Source organism: Bison bison, unplaced genomic scaffold (genome assembly GCF_000754665.1).
Source record: "Bison bison bison isolate TAMUID 2011002044 unplaced genomic scaffold, Bison_UMD1.0 scf7180017864379, whole genome shotgun sequence".
NCBI lineage: Eukaryota > Metazoa > Chordata > Mammalia > Artiodactyla > Bovidae > Bison > Bison bison.
Genome location: NW_011494951.1, coordinates 3,503,282 through 3,521,200, shown reverse-complemented (window position 1 = coordinate 3,521,200; position 17,919 = coordinate 3,503,282). Strand labels below are relative to the sequence as shown.

General features: G+C 47.3%; 1 protein-coding gene across 1 annotated transcript in view; it reads left to right on the top strand.

Annotated features, from left to right (window-relative positions):
* AOC1 (amine oxidase, copper containing 1) overlaps positions 1–3,202 on the top strand; it is a 12,781-nt gene extending 9,579 nt beyond the window's left edge. Inside the window, exons 3-6 of the mRNA XM_010857250.1 lie at positions 1–61; positions 1,019–1,304; positions 1,686–1,818; positions 2,167–3,202. Coding sequence (XP_010855552.1) covers positions 1–61; positions 1,019–1,304; positions 1,686–1,818; positions 2,167–2,436 — 750 coding nt within the window. The 3' untranslated portion in view covers positions 2,437–3,202. The remainder of the gene's footprint in view (positions 62–1,018; positions 1,305–1,685; positions 1,819–2,166) is intronic.
* The last annotated feature ends 14,717 nt before the right edge of the window (positions 3,203–17,919 follow it).

Here is a 17,919-nt window from a genome sequence, read left to right as displayed (position 1 = left end):
CACCTCATCGGCAACATGCACACCCACCTTGTGCATTACCGCGTCGACCTGGATGTGGCAGGTAGGACCCGGGCTTGGGACCACCCTCCTAGCCAAATGTCTGCATCCCCGAGATAACTCACACTCCTGGGAGATGATGGTGCCGCGTCTCCCGTGGAGACATAATGTCAGGAAAGTTTGCCCAGCCTGGAGGTGTAGGGCCTGCAGAAACCTGTATGCCCCTGCAAAATGGTGACGTGAACAGTGCCAGGGGCTGCCCCTGCACTGACCCCTTTGGAGGATGGACCCTGTGCAAAGGTGTGCACGGCGGGGAGGGGGTAATGCCTAGGTGTAAGACACGTCCCTGCCTGGAGCTTTGAATGGATGCAGCACCATTGGGAATACTCCTTGTGTCTCTTAAATTAGTGGTGTCACCAGAAAAGATTGGAGAAGCTTTTCTCCAATGGAGTGGGAATGGCAACCCGCTCCAGTATTCTTGCCTGGAGAATCCCATGGACAGAGAAGCCTGGTGGGCTACAGCCCATGGGGTCACAAAGAGTTGGACATGATTGAGTGACTGAGCATGTGTGCCTTAAAAGATGGCATGGGTGTAATGACAGGATTTGGCCTGATATCAAGTCCCGTGTTAGAACAGGCCCCCAGGACCAGCTGGGCAGCTTCTCCTGTTCCCCCTTGTCTGTTCCTGACCCAGAGGGCATTGACATGGCCCCTCCCCCTGGGGAAAGGCCATCTGCCTGTCTCTGGGACCACAGCTGCAGCAAACAGGCTTGGATGCTGCTCTCAAGAGGAAATACCCAGGGTCACAGTGGAGTCACTGCTGCTGCTGTGCCAGCTCTGAGCTGTCTTCTAGTTCCTCAGCCCCTTCCCTCCACTGCCATCTGGCTCAGTGCCTGTCCTCAACATCCCCTTCAGTCCATGGTCTGCTGTTGGGTGTGGTCCCGGACGGAGGGCCCAAGGTGGAATGAGGAGGCTTCAGTTCCAGGTGCTTGACTCCAACTCCTTCCCTGTACACCCGCAGGCACCAAGAATAGCTTCCAGACCCTGCAGATAAAGCTGGAAAACATCACCAACCCCTGGAGCCCAGGACACCGCCTAGTCCATCCAGCTCTCCAGCAGATGCGGTATTCTCGGGAGCGCCAGGCAGCCTTCCGCTTCGGACAGACTCTGCCCAAATACCTGCTTTTTACTAGCCCTGAACAGAACCCCTGGGGCCATCAGCGCAGCTACCGAGTGCAGATCCACTCCATGGCTGACCAAGTGCTGCCCCCAGGCTGGCAAGAGGAGCGGGCCGTCACCTGGGCCAGGTGAGGAAGGCCCAGGAGGCTGGCGGGGACTGGAGGCTCCTCTCTGTGTCTCTGTGTTTCCCTGTGTCTGTGTGTGTCTGTGTTTCTGTTCATGAGATTCTGAATCTATCCAGTGCTATATCTGGGTGTGTGCACATGTGTGTGTGTGTGTGTGTGCGCGTGCATGTTCCTGGGTGTGTGGCTCTGTGTTTGGGGATGGAGGGTATAGAGCCCCTGCGGAGCCCCGGAGCCTCCACTGACAGTCTGGCTAACTCTCAGGGGATGATCCTGCATTTAGGGGAAGGCAGTAACTTTCCCCCTTCGTTGACCCTGACAATGTTCCCTGGGAGGGGCTGGGAGGCCCCCGACACCCAGAGTCACTCAGCTTCTCTGCCTGGACAGGTACCCCCTGGCAGTGACCAAATACCGGGAGTCAGAGAGATACAGCAGCAGCATCTACAACCAGAACGACCCCTGGGACCCACCTGTCGTCTTTGAGGAGTTTCTTCGCAACAATGAGAACATTGAAGACGAGGTACCAGCTCTGCCTTTTTCCAGCCCCACCCTGAGACAGATCCCTGTCCAGTCCCAGGATCCCTGTCCAGTCCCAGGATCCCTGTCCAGTCCCAGGATCCCTGCCAGGTCCCAGGATTCCTGCCAGGTCCCAGGATTCCTGTCCAGTCCCAGGATCCCAGTCCAGTCCCAGGATCCCTGCTGGGTCCCAGGATCCCTGCCGAGTCCCAGTAGGGCAAGGACCAGCTTACTGGGTGGAGAGCCAGCTCCAGGTTCACCAGATTTGCCCTTCCTTATACCTGGGGCTTGGGTGCTGGCCGCCCCTTCTCCTCTGAGCCTCCTCAGCATGGCCCGCCCCTCTCTCCTGCAGGACCTGGTGGCCTGGGTCACAGTGGGCTTCCTGCACATCCCCCACGCAGAAGACATCCCCAACACGACCACGCCCGGGAACTCCGTGGGCTTTCTGCTCCGACCCTTCAACTTCTTCCCAGAGGACCCGTCCCTGGCATCCAGAGACCTCATAATCGTGAGACCTCTGGAAAATGGCTCCACCTACACCCAGAGCTGGATGCCTGAGGAAGAGGGGGACTGCTTGAAGCCTCCCTCTTTCAGCTACAATGGAACCTACAGGCTTGTGTGAAGGCCCCTGCCCCCCACTGGGTCCCACCTGAAGCCCAAGTGCCCCCCCTCCTCCAGTGACAGACGATAAACCCCTCTGGGGCAGCTTCCTGGGGGAGGCACAGTGGGTGAGGCCACACCCCAGGCCGGGCATGTGGGACACACACGGATGAGAAACCCAAGGCCTTGGTCTCCACCCCAGAGAAGACCTCCATGGCTATGGCAAATGACAGTCACCGAAATACTAGGTTGGCCTGTGAAGTCAGCTTAAGGAATCTGAGGCTGATGGCTCCCTCCTGGGAGACTAGGGGTCACTGATGGGCATGCCAAGTAATGCAAGGCCAGGAAGACACTGGAAAAATCCAGTGAAACTGCTGCCTCCTCTACCCTTTGATTTACTCACCCAACTTCTTGGAGTTATTCTGGAGATCTACCTACAAACCCAGGAAAAATAGATGTACATGGCAATTTACTGAAGGACTATTTGTACTGTCAAAGTCTGGAAAAAAAGCCAAACCTCCATCTACAGGAGAGAGCCTATAGATCTTAATAACCCTTGCAGTGCCCACACAATGCGCTCGTAGGTGACTGTGAAAGAAACGTATGTACAGGGATATTCACTGTCCTGATAGGGAAGAGCTTCACGATGTGCTCAGAAAACAGGTATAGAACAATAGATGGCATGCTAATCTTTGTATAAGAGAAGAGAGAAATATACATACTCATAAACACCCTTGAAAGATAACACGTGATTCTAATAAAAGTGGTTTCCCATTGTCTTCATTTAAGCTGCTGTAACAAAATATTGGGTTGGCCGGAAAGTTTCAAGTTCTTCCATAACATCGTACAGTACCACGGTCTGGGTGGCTTATCAACAACAAAAGTTTGCTGCCTCCAGTTCTGGAGGATGGAAGTCCAAGATCAGGGTGTCAGCAAGGTCAAGTGAGAGCCCTCTTCTGGGTCAGAGACTTCTGACTTTTCGCTGCATACTCCCATGGCAGAAGGGTAAGGGGTCTCCCTGGGGTCTCTTATAAGAACACTAATCCATTCATGAGGCTCCACTGTCATGACCTACTGCTGCTGCTGCTGTTAAGTCACTTCAGTCATGTCCGACTCTGTGCAACCCCATAGACAGCAGCCCACCAGGCTCCCCTGTCCCTGGGATTCTCAAAGCAAGAACACTGGAGTGGGTTGCCATTTCCTTCTCCAATGCATGAAAGTGAAAAGTGAAAGTGAAGTCGCTCAGTCGTGTCCGACTCTTAGCAACCCTACGGACTGCAGCCCACCAGGCTCCTCCGTCCATGGGATTCTCCAGGCAAGAGTACTGGAGTGAGGTGCCATTGCCTTCTCCGGTCACGACCTAAGCACCCCACAAAGGCCCACCTCCCAACACCATCACACTGGGCATCAGGCGGGACGCAGACGTCCAAACCACAACACCTAAAGAGGTGGAGAGAAATAGGGTGAAAGAGACGGGATGGAGCAGGATTACTCAAGGGAACCTGTCTATATTGGGGGTGGGTTTCTTTGAGAGTGTGTTCGTTTTTGGATGAAGAAAGCTTGAGGGGACCCAGGGTGGAGAGGGTGGAGTGACGTGGGGGAGAGAGCAGAGTGATGGGAGCAGGGTCTCCTCTCTCCCTCCGGGTGTTGAGGGAGCCTCTGAGGGTCCCAGCCACAGTGCAGACCCAGGCCAGTAGGTTCCCAGGTGCCATGGCCTCCACCCTGGTGCTATGTTGTTTCTCCTTTTTAATCATAAGAATGTATGGTGTTCAGTCACTCAGTCGTGTCCAGCTTTTTGCTATCTCATGGACTGTAGCCCCCCAGGCTCCTCTGTCCCTGGGATTCTCCAGGCAAGAATACTGGAGTGGGTTGTCATTTCCTTCTCCAGGGGAATCTTCCCAACCCAGGGATTGAACCCACATCTCCTGCATCTCCTGAACTGGCAGGCAGATTCTTTATCACTGAGCCACCGGGGAAGCCCCTACTTAATAAAAGCTAAATTTTAGAAGGAAAAGAGAAGGAGGAAGGAAGCGACTCTTATTGCTGATTACTGGGATACAGCAGCTGGCCAGGATGAACGGATGCACCAGATTCACCCCGCCCCCCACATCCTAACCTCCCGGTGACCTGTGAATATAGTCACTTTACCCAGCAAAATGAAGGCGTTCAGCAGGTGTGATTAAGGTAAGGCTCCTGAGATGGCAAATTCTCTTAGGTTATCCAGGTGGATTCAATATAATCACAAGGATTTCTCAACGTAAACCTTCTATATTGCTGTTGGATTGGGGGGTGGATTTTTTCCTTAACAAGAGAGGCAGGGGTCAGACAGGAGGCTGGCTCTAAAGTCAGAGGAGGAACAGTAAGCTGGGAAAGGCGAGGAGATGGATTGTCCCTGAGAGCCGCCGTTAGCAACACAGCTGTGTAGACTCTAGACTGTAAGAGAATAAACATGTTGTTTGAAGTCACTAAGCTTGTGGTTTATTTATAGCAGCAATAGGAACTAATACAATGGGTGTGCAGTTCCATCTGGGGGACTGTGGACTGAAGGAAGCAGAACAAGTGGCTCCTCCTCTGCACCCCACCCCTAGCTTTGCGTCCCTGACCTCTGCTCAGAGTTCAGTCACTCGGGCCAGCCCAGTTCCAGGATCTGCCCTCAGGGAACCGGGACACACCAGGGCAGGGGACCGAGTCCTGGGTCTTTGACTGGTCCTACCTCAGCTACAAAAGCTGTTTTCTCTGTTCACTGTTTCACGTTAGTAAGAGGATGAGATGGTTAGATGGCATCACTGACTCCATGGGCATGAGTTTGGGTAAACTCTGGGAGTTGGTGATGGACAGGGAAGGTCGCAAACAGTCGGATACAACTGAGCAACTGAACTGAACAGAACTGAACTGACTCCATGGACTCGAACTTAAGCAAACTCCAGGAGATAGTGAAGGACAGGGAAGCCTAGCATGCTGCAGTCCCTGGGGTCGCAAAGAGTCGGACACGACTGAGCGACTGAACAACAATAGTAACATTGGGTGATGGAACTGTAGACGATTTATCTTCTGTAATCCTCACACTGCCTCCACTTTGTGAATTATTAAAAAAAAAAGCCAAAGGAAACCGAAAAACAGCATTTGCTGCTAAGTGTTCCATCTTTAATGGTGAGACAGAAAGGGCAAAACTAGAGGGGAGTGTCAGAAGGGTTTTTTTCCATCTTGCAAGCTTTTACTCAAGGTCACTGATCCACCGTGAGTTTTAGAACTTGTTGAAGGCAGCCACATCCACAGACAGCACAGTCATCAAAAGCAGTGATCTGCTCCTCCAGCATACCTGTGCCAACTTTACTGTCCCCAACTACACACTGTGTGTGAAGCTTTTCAGTTCCACCCTCCACCGGAACTGGTTTAGAAGAGCCCCAGGCCAAGGCTCAAATGCTTCTGACGCACTCCTCGAGAGTTGCCGTATCTGTCTCATCACCCCAAGGTTTCACATCTAATAAGATGAAGACTTGGCAGCAGGCGCTGGTTTTCTTTATCCCTTTCTTTTGACTGGATGTTAAGTATATAGATTCCAACCTTTCCCCCCAAACAGAAGATCATGACTGGTTTAAGGGGCTCAGGTGAGAGCAGGTTAGAAGCCAGAGGACAGGGGACTCCTTTACAGGCATTTTGTTGTGTGGGGGGGACTGTTGTCTCCCCACCCACACTGGGGGCTGCTTGAAGGCCAAAACCCCTCCCTCCTCTGCATCTTCACAGCAGGCCTGATTGTGTTGTGCATTCGGTGGAACTTCAGTGCTTGTTGAGTGACTAAGTGACTGATAGCCCAGGAAATGCACATTTCAGATTATGCCCACTCCTCACATCCTCCTTTCCCCCACCCTGTCAAGTTTTTGTGCCTTGGCCCTAATGATAATCTCGGCCATCCCTCTGGCTAGGACAGCACCGCCTCCCTCACCTGACGAGACAGCAAGAAAACCTGAGTCTCACCCCCTGAAAATAGCTCCAACCTCCCCAGAGCTGTCGTCACTTCCCACTCTTGCAGCTCCCAGATCACTGGTGGTCCCTGCAGGCAGCACTCTCCAACCTCCTCCCCTTCCCGTCCCTTCTCAGCATGTCTCTGCTTGCCCCTCCTTGTTCTAAGCATGATTCAAGCTCCGGATGTGACAGGCCAGGGATGCAAAGACGAGGAAGGCTCAGTCCCCACCCTCGAGACATCCACCCATGGCCGTGCTAGGGAGACAAGCAGGCCAGAGAGATGTGCAGCCTGCGGGGTGCTGTCACGTGCTATAATGAGAGCTGGGCTTCTCTCCGATGGGCATCTTCTTGTTTTATAAAGGCTGGAAGTCTGCTCTGACTCTAGAGCTGCAAATGACCCCCTAAAGTGTCACCCTAGCATGACCTTTGTGAACACTGTTGTCAGTGGTTCATTGTTTGACCCCGATTCTCAAGTACACAGCATCCCTGGGCCAGGAAGGCCAGCCCTACCCTGGCAGATGATTTCTCCTTGAACACCATGTACATACTCCGGGCCACTGCCCTCATTTGCAGGTCTTCTCCAGGTGGGAGGCACTTCACTCTGAAGGACCTGGGTTCAATCCCTGGTTAGGGAACTAAAAAAATTTTAAAGGACACTGAAAGCATATCAAGTAATCATAAGATATGAATCTTATTAGGATCCTAATTTGAGCAAAGAAAATCAAAATGTTTATGAGACAATTAGGAAATTTGAACACTCTGGATATTTAATGATATTAAGAAATTACTACTGGCCACTTGACGCAAGGAGCCAACTCATTGGACAAGAGCCTGTTGCTAGGAAAGATTGAAGGCAGGAGGAGAAGGAGGATGAGGTGATTGGATGGCATCAGCAACTCAATGGATATGAATCTGAGCAAACTCTGGGAAACAGTGGAGGACAGGGAAGCCTGATGTGCTGCAGTCCACGGGGTCACAAAGAGTCAGACCCGACTGAGCGACTGAACAACAGCAACAAAGAAATTATTATAAACTTTTTAGGAGTGATAACAGTATTGTGATTATGTTTTAGTAAGAATTCCCTATCTTGGTGTTACTGAAAGGTACTCGTGGGGGGTCCGGCTGCTCGCCACCCAAAAGCCAATAAGCAGGCCAGGTTGGTGGAAAGAAAATTTTGCTTTATTTCAGGTGGTGGCAACCTCAGGGGAGGGTGGTGGCCATCTGTCCAAAGGCTGACTCCCCACCCCACCCCACCCCCTCACCCCCGGCCAACAAGCAAGGGGTGAGAAAGTTTACAGGCAGAGTCGGAGGTGGGCAACATCCAGAAACAGCACAGTCATCTCTAACAGTCATCTTCAGATTGGTCATCAGTGGTCTGACTAGCATCACCTTGGTTGTTTTAAGACAGTTAATCTTCTGGAGAAGGAAATGGCAACCCACTCCAGTATTCTTGCCTGGAGAATCCCAAGGGCAGAGGAGCCTGGCAGGCTGCGGTCCATGCGGTCGCAAGAGTCGGACACGACTGAGCAACTAAAGAAAGAGAGAAAGTGAATCTTTAGTTCCAGGGTGCACTTGTTTCCATTTCTTTGTGGTCGGTTCTCAGAATTGTGGCAGCTCAAGTTCTGGGTACAGTCTGGTCATCATGTAGTTAACTTCTCCCCTGGGGTTTTGGTATCTTTTGCTTTACATACCAAAATGCTTCACTTATCATTTTTACATATCACAGTTTTTAACCCTTGAAAGTTTTAACAAAACCAAGAAACAAGTAATGAAAATGTTACACCAGCATTTTCTGATTGGCAAACTTAAGAACATATTTCATAACCTCAAAAACTATGCACTTTTTATAGCACAATTTTTCTTCAGTGGTACAATATATATGCTTAATAAACCCAAACATCTTTAGTTTCCCTCTTGGTCTTACAAGGAGACAAAAGTAGGTAAATTTAGATTTGTTCAATCTGGAAGTATGAAACGGAGCAGGACCATATGATCCTTGCCTCACCCCACCCCCACCGTGTCCTCTGCCTGCCTTTTGCCCTTGGAAAACTTTGGTCAAAGAATAAGTTTAATCAGAGAAGTGAGAAATGCTGAAACAAAGGAAAACAGTCAAAGGAGACTGAATAATAATGATGTAGTCACTAAGCATAGTCAAGGACTTTTAGTTCTTTCTCAAGGGCTGTAGATAATATTCTGAGCCACATCCGGTGAGCTGTCTTACAGATACCAAAACCCCAGGTGGAGAAGTCAACTACAGGACTTGAGCTGCCACAATTCCGAGAACTGACCCCAAAGAGATGGGAACAAGTGCACCCCGAAACTGAAGATTAACTAACTGTCCTGAAACAACCAAGATGATGCTAGGCAGACCACTGATGACCAATTTGAAGATGACTGTGCTGTTTCTGGATGTTGCCCCCCTAAACTCCCTATAAATGCTCTCACCCACTGCTTATAAGTTAAATAAGCAGAGTGACAATATACAGCCTTGATATACCCCTTTCCCAATTTGGAACCAGTCTGTTGTTCCTTGTCCAGTTCTAACTGTCACTTCTTGACCAACATACAGATTTCTCAGGAGGCAGGTAAGGTGGTCTGGTATTCCCATCTCTTGAAGAATTTTCCAGAGTTTGTTTTGACCCACACAATCAAAGGCTTTGGCATAGTTAATAAAGCAGAAGTAGATTTTTTTCTGGAACTCTCTTGCTTTTGCTTTTTCGATGATCCAACAGATGTTGGCAAATGTGATCTCTGGTTCCTCTGCCTTTTCGAAATCCAGCTTGAACATCTGGAAGTTCATGGTTCACGTACTGTTGAAGCCTGGCTTGGAGAACTTTGAGCATTACTTTGAGCATTACTGAGCAGAATATTAAAAAGCAGAGACATTACTTTGCCAACAAAGGTTCGTCTAGTAAAAGCTATGGCTTTTCCAGTAGTCACATATGGATGTGAGAGTTGGACTATAAAGAAAGTTGAGCACCAAAGAATTGATGCCTTTAAACTGTGGTGCTAGTGTGTGAGATGAGTGCAATTGTGCAGTAGTTTGAACATTCTTTGGCATTGCCTTTCTTTGGAATTGGAATGAACACTGACTTTTCCAGTCCTGTGGCCACTGCTGAGTTTTCCACATTTGCTGGCATATTGAGTGCAGCACTTTAACAGCATCATATTTTAGGATTTGAAATAGCTCAACTGGAATTCCATCACTGTATATTGTCACCCCGTTTATTTAACTTATATGCAGAGTACATCATGCAAAACACCAGGCTGGATGAAGCACAAGCTGGAATCAAGATTGCTGGAAGAAATATCAATAATTCCAGTATGCAGATGACACCACCTTTATGGCAGAAGGCAAAGAAAAACTAAAGAGCCTCTTGATGAAAGTGAAAGAGGAGAGTTAAAAAGTTGGCTTAAAACTCAAATATTCAGAAAACTAAGATCATGGCATCTGGTCCCATCACTTCATGGCAAATAGATGGGGGAACAATCAAAACAGTGAGAGACTTTATTTGGGGGGGGTCTCCAAAATCACTGCAGATGGTGACTGCAGCCATGAAATTAAAAGACACTTGCTCCTTGGAAGAAAAGCTATGACCAACCTAAGCAGAATATTAAAAAGCAGAGACATTACTTTGCCAACAAAGGTTCGTCTAGTAAAAGCTATGGCTTTTCCAGTAGTCACGTATGGATGTGAGAGTTGGACTATAAAGAAAGTTGAGCACCAAAGAATTGATGCCTTTGAACTGTGGTGCTGGAGAAGACTCTTGAGAGTCCCTTGGACTGCAAAGAGATCAAACCAGTCAATCCTAAAGGATATCACTCCTGAATATTCATTGGAAGGACTGATGCTGAAGCTGAAACTCCAATGCTTTGGCCACATGATGCGAAGAACTGACTCACTGGAAAAGACCCTGATGCTGGGAAAGATTGAAGGCAGGAGGAGAAGGGGATGACAGAGGATGAGATGGTTGGATGGTATCACCGACTCAATGGACATGAGTTTGAATAAGCTTCAGGAGTTGGTGATGGACAAGGAAGCCTGGCATGCTGCAGTCTACGGGGTCAAAAAAAGTTGGACAAGACTGAGCAACTGAACCAAACTGATTCCCTGCTTGTTGGAGGGGGGGACGTGTTTGCCTTTAGACAGATGTCTGCCACCCTCCCTGCAAGTTGCTGGCATCTAAAATAAAGCAAACTTTCCTTTCCACTAACCTGGCCTGTTTACTGGCTTTTGAGTGGCAAGTAGCTGGACCCTCAATGCATACCTTTCAGTAGCAAGTACTTATATTTTTTTAAGGCCAATTAAATAGAGCTCCTTTACTAATTAACCTCAGAGATATTATCCAAATACAAAAATACATATTGAGACATATAAACATCAAACAGAGATCTCATTGTTTTATCTTTTTACATTTCATGAATTAGGCATTGCAATTAAGCTTATCAGTTTATGGATAATGATCAGAATAGCCAAATTACACACTCAGTTTTAAAAGACTTTCCTTTTTTTTTTTTTTTTCTTTTTCCTTAGCTTGAAGTTTTACAATTAACCAAAGGCTAGAGTTCCAGGCAATGTGGACTGTGTTTGTATTTCAAGGACATGATAAGTGTTAACTTCAAGTTTTCTCCTAGGCATATTTTTGGTTTCTCAAGGTCTGAAAAAAGTGTTTTATCAAGTTAGGTTTCCCTAACTGCATATGGGAAAAGAATCAGTATTTTGAATTTCAAGACTTTCATCTTAACCAATCTTCTCTGAAGTCTGAAGAATACTACAGCCATATATTGTCCAAAAAATTATTTCCTTTTTAGTCATAAATTCACAACTAAAATTTTCTTTAATGGGTTGAACCTGAATTTCCCATTTTACATAAGGCAACAAGAGTACCAATTATACAAATGGAAATACACTCACACAGCAAACGACAGATCTATCATAAACCCTCTCCAAAGGTGACCGGTACAGAGTCCCAAACACTTCCCTGACACAAATGGTCCTCAGCGATAGTCAAATATCAGAAGCAATTGGCAAAATACCCAAATGACACCCGGTGCTCACAAATGGTCCTCAACGGTAGTCAGATGTCAGAACCCATTGACAAGAATGCCCAAAAGCGCTTCATGCTCACAAACGGTCCTCAATGGCAGACAGACATCAGAACCATTGGCAAAAGTGCCCAAATAGCAATCAGTGCTCACAAATGATCCTCAACATCAAATACAGGTCAGAACCCACTGGCAAGAATGCCCAAATAGCACCAGCATTCACAAATGGGAAGGCTGCCTGTGTGCAAACCTGTGGACTTAGCCAGTCTTGGAGGTCGGCAGCTTACCCCAAATGCAAGTTTCCATTCCACCAAGAAAAGCTTAAGTTGGCAGCCAGTGCCGAGCAGGGGAGAAACAGGGAGGATCCTCAAAACAAATAGTTTCAGTAGCTGGTAGGAACATCCCCCAAATCCCCTACCTGGGGCTGCCTAGCTTCAAGCAGCAGGCTAATACAGTATCATAGCCACAGTTTTCCCCTGGAAGACCCAGAAGAGCCAGGTGTCATGAAAGCACAGAAGCCAGCAGTAGCCAGCCCCACGTTGGGCACCAAAATCTGTTACCAAAAGGTATGCTTGGGGGGGGTCCGGCTGCTTGCCACTCAAAAGCCAATAAGCAGGCCAAGTTGGTAGAAAGGAAAGTTTGCTTTATTTCAGATGCCAGCAATTGGGGGGAGGCTGGTGGACATCCGTCCAAAGGCCAACTTCCCCGCTCCAACAAGCAGGGGGTGAGAGCTTTTGTAGACAGAGTCGGGGGGGTTACATGTAGAAACAGCACAGTCATCTGTAACAGTCACCTTCAGTTGGTCATCAGTGGTCTGCCTCGCACCATCTTGGTTGTTTCAGGACAGTTAGTTAATCTCCAGTTCCGGGGTGCACTTGTTCCCATTTCTTTGCAGTCAATTCTCGGAATTGTGGAAGTTCAAGTCCTGGGTACAGTCTGATCATCGTGTAGTTGATTTCTCCACCTGGGGTTTTGGTATCTGTAAGACAGCTCACCAGATGTGGCTCAGAATATTATCTACAATCCTTGAGAAAGAACTAAAGGTCCTCGACTCTGCTTAGTGACTACATTATTATTATTTAGTCTCCTTTGACTGTTTTCCTTTGCTTCAGCATTTCTCACTCCTCTGATTAAACTTATTCTTTGACTAAAGTTTTCCACAGGCAAAAGGCAAGCAGAGGACATGATGGGGGGTGGGGGCAAGGACCACAGATATGGTCCTGCCCCATTTCATTGGGACTTCCCTGGAGGTCCAGTGGTTAAGACTCTGCTTCCACTGCAGGGGGCACGGGTTCAATCCCTGGCCAGGGAACTTAAGATCGTGAATGCCATGTGGTGTGACAAAAAAAATTTATAGTTAAGAATTCCTTATCTTTTGTAGATAGACACTAATGTATTTACTAATAAAATAATATGGATGTTTGTCATTTACTTCAAAATAATCCAGTAGAAGAGATGTGGAAGACTTTGTGGGGTATAAATGAAATCAGATTAAACCATATGAGTTGTTGAACCAAACCAAACCAAATGAGTCATTGATTAAACCAAATAGGTTGTTGAAGCTAGATGACAGATTCAGGAGGGTTTGTTTTATTATTTTCTCTACTTCTGTATATGCTTGAAAGAGGATGATGCATCTTGATAAAAGAAGCAATAGATGAAGAAGATTCAACATATATGCACCTAACAAGATGTCTCAGGTGCGAGACGGAAACAATGCATAACTCTCGGAAACTGATAGATCAAGCAGAAGAAAAATAAGCAGAGATATAGATTATCTGAATAATACATTTAATAAGTTCAAACTTATGTATAAACCTCTAGACTCTATTTGAAAGTTTCTAAGAGGGGAATTCTTAAAAGCACTCATTGGAAAAACACGTTTATAAATATGTGAGGTGATGTATGTTAACTGGGTTTATTGTGGTGATCATTTTGCAATACACCCATATATCAAATCATTATGGTGTACACCTATAATTAATACAACGTTATATGTCAATTGTATCTCATAAAACGAGTGAAATTTTCAAATAGAAAATAAAGGATATGGCATGAACAGATATGTAACAGGAATATTTCACCAAGTCTCAACCTCCTACATTCAAAAGCTGGGTCAAGAGAACAAAACACTGCATCGAAGTCATTCAGAAATTACTGTTTTCCTAAAAATAATAATAATAACAAAGACCGGGCCAAAGGAAAGAAAGAAAAATCATTATTTTGAAATCTGTGGCGCCGAATAACCGTATTTTATAAGAATACCTACGAAAGCAAGGATATGTGTCAACTTGAAATCGAAGCGGGGCTCAGGCTGTCCCTGCGCTTCTTCTCGCCCTCCTTTCGCCGCCGACGCTTTCCAGGCACCAAAGACGGGTTCCTTCTGGGCTCCACGTCTTTGCTCCTTTTTGGAGAAAGCGAGGCGCTTGCCCGGCGCCGGCGCCGGCTGGACGCTAGGTGGCGCCGCTGCGCTTCTGCGGCCCCAGCGCCCAGGTCCCCAGCGGAACCGGGCGCCTCTACGGTCCTGCACGCATCACTGGGCCCAAACTCAGCGTCCAGACGGGTGCACCTGGGGAGGACTGGGAGGGATGCAAGGCTAAAGACAGAGTGCCAGATGCCTGCCTTCCTGTAGGGAGTGTCTTCTCCTAAGCCCAGCACGCTCGTCTTATTCCATACTATTCACTTCTCTGACTTCTTACTGACCCTCCTCGGTGTCCATTTCTCCTCCTCCACGACCTCTAAGAATGTGCCTTGAGCTCCTGTTTCCAAACCTCCTGGGTTGTCTCAGGTCCTCTGGCGGCTCAATTCTGAATGGGAAGAGCAAGCAACACGTTTGTCAGAAAGTCGTTCAGTCGCCCAGTCGTGTCTGATTCTGTGGACTGCAGCCCACCAGGCCTCTCTGTCCCTCACCATCTCCCAAAGTTTGCCCAAGTTCATGTCCATTGCATCAGTGACGCCATTCAGCCATCTCATCCTCTGATGCCCTCTTCTCCTTCTGCCCTCAGTGTTGCCCAGCATCAGGGACTTTTCCAATGAGTCAGCTGTTCTCATCAGATGACCAAAACACTGGAGCTTCAACTTCAGCATCAGTCCTTCCAATGAGTATTCAGGGCTGATTTCCCTTAAGATTGACTGCTTTGATCTCCTTGCAGTCCAAGGGACTCTCAGGAGTCTTCTCCAGGACCACAGTTCAAAGGTATCAGTTATTCAGCGCTCTGCCTTCTTTACGGTCCAGCTCTCACAACCTTACGTGATTGCTGGGAAGACCATAGCTGTGACTGTATGGACCTTTGTCGGCAGAGTTATGTCTCTGCTTTTCAACACACTGTCTGGGTTTGTCATAGCTTTCCTGCCAAGAAGCAAACGTCTTCTGATTTCACGGCTGCAGTCACCATCTGCAGTGATTTTAGAGCCCAAGAAAAGGAAATCTGTCACTACTTCCATCCTGTCCCCCTCTATTTGTCATGAGGAAATGGCAACCCACTCCAGTGTTCTTTCCTGGAGAATCCCATGGACAGAGGAGCCTGGTGGACTGCAGTTCATGGGAACGAAAAGAGTCAAATGTGACTGAGTGACTAACACAACACACAGCAACACAGTGGGGCCGGATGCCATGATCTTACTTTTTTTAATATTTAGTTTTAAGCTGGCTCTTTCACTCTCCTCCTTCACCCTCACCAAGAGGCTCTTGAGTTCCTCTTTGCTTTCTGTCATTAGAGTGGTATCATCCCCATATCTGAGGTTGTTGATGTTTCTCCCACCTACCTTGACTCCAGCTTGTAACTCATCCAGCCAGGCATTTCTCAAGATGTGCTCAGTGTAGAAGTTAAACAAATAGGGTGACAGCAAACAGCCCTGTTGTACTCCTTTCTCAGTCTTGAACCAATTAGTTGTTCCATACAGGGTTCTGACTGTTTCTTCTCGACCCACATGCAAGTTTCTCAGAAGACAGGTAAGGTGGTCTGGTAATCCCATCTCTTTAAGAGCTTTCCACAGTTTATTATGATCCACACAGTCAAAGGCTTTGGTGTAGTCAATGAAGCAGAAGTAGATGTCTCTCTGGAATTCCCTAGCTTTCTCTGTGATCCAGAGAATGTTGGCAATTTGATCTCTGTTTCCTCTTCCTTTTCTAAACTCAGCATGGACATCTGAAAGTTCTTGGTTTGCATAATGCTGAAGCCTAGCATGCAAGATTTGGGGATGAGGATTGACCTTTTCCAGTCCTGTGGCCCCTGCTGGGTCTTCCAGATTTACTGATATATTGAATGCAACACGTTGATGGCATCATCCTTTAGGATTTTGAATAATTCTACTGGAATTCTTTCACATCCACTAGCTTTGTTGATAGCAGTTCTTCCTAAGGTCCACTTGACTTCACTCTGCAGAATGTCTGGCTCTGGGTGGCTGACCACACTGGATCGTACCAATCCAGTTCATTTGAATCTTTTTAATACAGTTCTTCCGTGTATTCTTTCCATCTCTTCTTGATCTCTTCAGCGTCTACTAGGTCTCTACCATTTATGTCCATTATTGTGCCCATCTTTGGGCAAGATCTTTCCTTGATATCTCCAATTTTCCTGAAGAGATCTCTAGTCTTTCCCCTTCTGTTGTTTTCTTCTAGTTTTATACTCTAAGAATGTGCCTTCAGCTCCTGTTCCCAAATCTCCTGGGTTGTCTCAGGTCCCCTGGTGGCTCAATTCTGAGCAAGCAACACGTTTGCCAGAAAGAGCACCCATCAAAAAGTATGACACCCCTCTCACATTCAAGGAAAGAAGCACCGGTTTACTGAATGAGAAAGTTATCTTAATTCTGTAGATGAGCCTCACCTTCTCTGTCGTTGAAGTCACAGAGCTGTCTCCAACTAGGCTAAGTGCAAGGGGAGAACGTGTGACCAGCACGCAGGGCTGTCTGTACGTGACTGGCTGTGAACTAACTCTGGAATCTTGCTACCCCGTGTACATTACCCATCTCCCGGTCCAGGGAGGATAACCAGGGGCAGGCGGGGATAACGAAAGTGGCTTTGAGCAGGGACAGGCTTCACTCTTTGGCCACCTTCCAAAAGGATCAGCCAGGCTCCCAGCCGACCAGACTTGACCGTCAAACTTGTAGGTTAACACGGGACAAGAAAGCGTGGAGGATGCAAGTTAGAAGAGAGCCTGCTTCCTCCTGGACTGCCACTGTCCCCAGCTTTTGACTCCGTTCTAAGAAGAAGACATGGGGGAAAAAAGAATCGGCCTGTGGGTGTAGCTGGCTCTCCCCACCAGGCCTCAGAATGAAAGAGCTGGTGCCAGTCCCACCTGGGAGATGACCCCACCCTGCCCATTCCTGTTCTTCCTGATCATCTATCAAAATCGGGGGGTGGGGGGGGTGGCAAGGGTACAGAGCACACTTGTCATTCTCTTCTCCTTCCCACACCCACATCCAGCTGGTGGGAGAATCTGAGACCGTCTGTGGTTAGAGGACTCACAGACACAAGCTCACAGAGCAGCCCTCCATCTCTCCTCTAGTCTCCCCTGAAAGCGTTGGGACCCCCAGTTAACAACTCATGTGGCCCTGCTCGCCTTTGCTGTTGCTCCTGCTTGCCCATCCCATCCCCCAGGACACCAGTGAGGCAGAATTATTCCAGGTTACCTGGTGTCCAAGGGATGTGAATTAAGCAAATAAAGTTCTGCCTTGCACTTAATATTCCAGCGTGTATACATGCTCAGTCATGCCCATGCTTTGTAACCCCACAGACTGTAGCCTGCCAAACTCCTCTGTCCATGGGATTTCCCAGGCAAGACTACAGGAGTGGGTTGCCATTTCCTTCTCCAATGGATGTTCCCGACCCAGGGATCAAACCCTTGTCTCATAAGTCTCTTGCATTGGCAGGCAGATTCTTTACTACCACTGTGCCACCTGGGAAGCCCTTACTATTCCAGAAACTTGTTTTAATAGCTTTTATTTTTCCAACAGTAAGAAGGTAAATCTTAAATCTTTCATGTTAACACCATTAGGACAAGCTTTTATAAAATTTGGACAAAGCAGTTTTGTAACAACTGATACAATATTTCAAACATCAACAATTTTTATCCTCTCTATTGTTTTTGAGGTCATCTGAACATTCTCTCAAAGCTTTGAAACTACTAAAATACAATGGATTATGAATGTCTATAAGAGGAAAAGGAAAATAGCAAATCTTTTAGCATTAGGGGAAAATCCAATCTTCTTAAACATAAAGGGTTACAGTTCAGTAGAAAATAACTTCTTGTAAAGAGGAGCCAGGAAATGTGTTTGCTTTGAAACTCTACTTTTAACCTTCAAAATTCCTGAAGAAACAGTTTATGATACTTAAAAAAAAAACTAAACTTTTTTTAACTTCTGATCATAGTTTCCTTAAGAGGAGTGTCTTCAACATTAATAGCACTCCACATCTCTTAACCTGACATATTCTATTATTAACCCATAAGTTAACAAAACCCAAAGAAAGACGGAGGGAGGGAATAAAGGAGGGAGG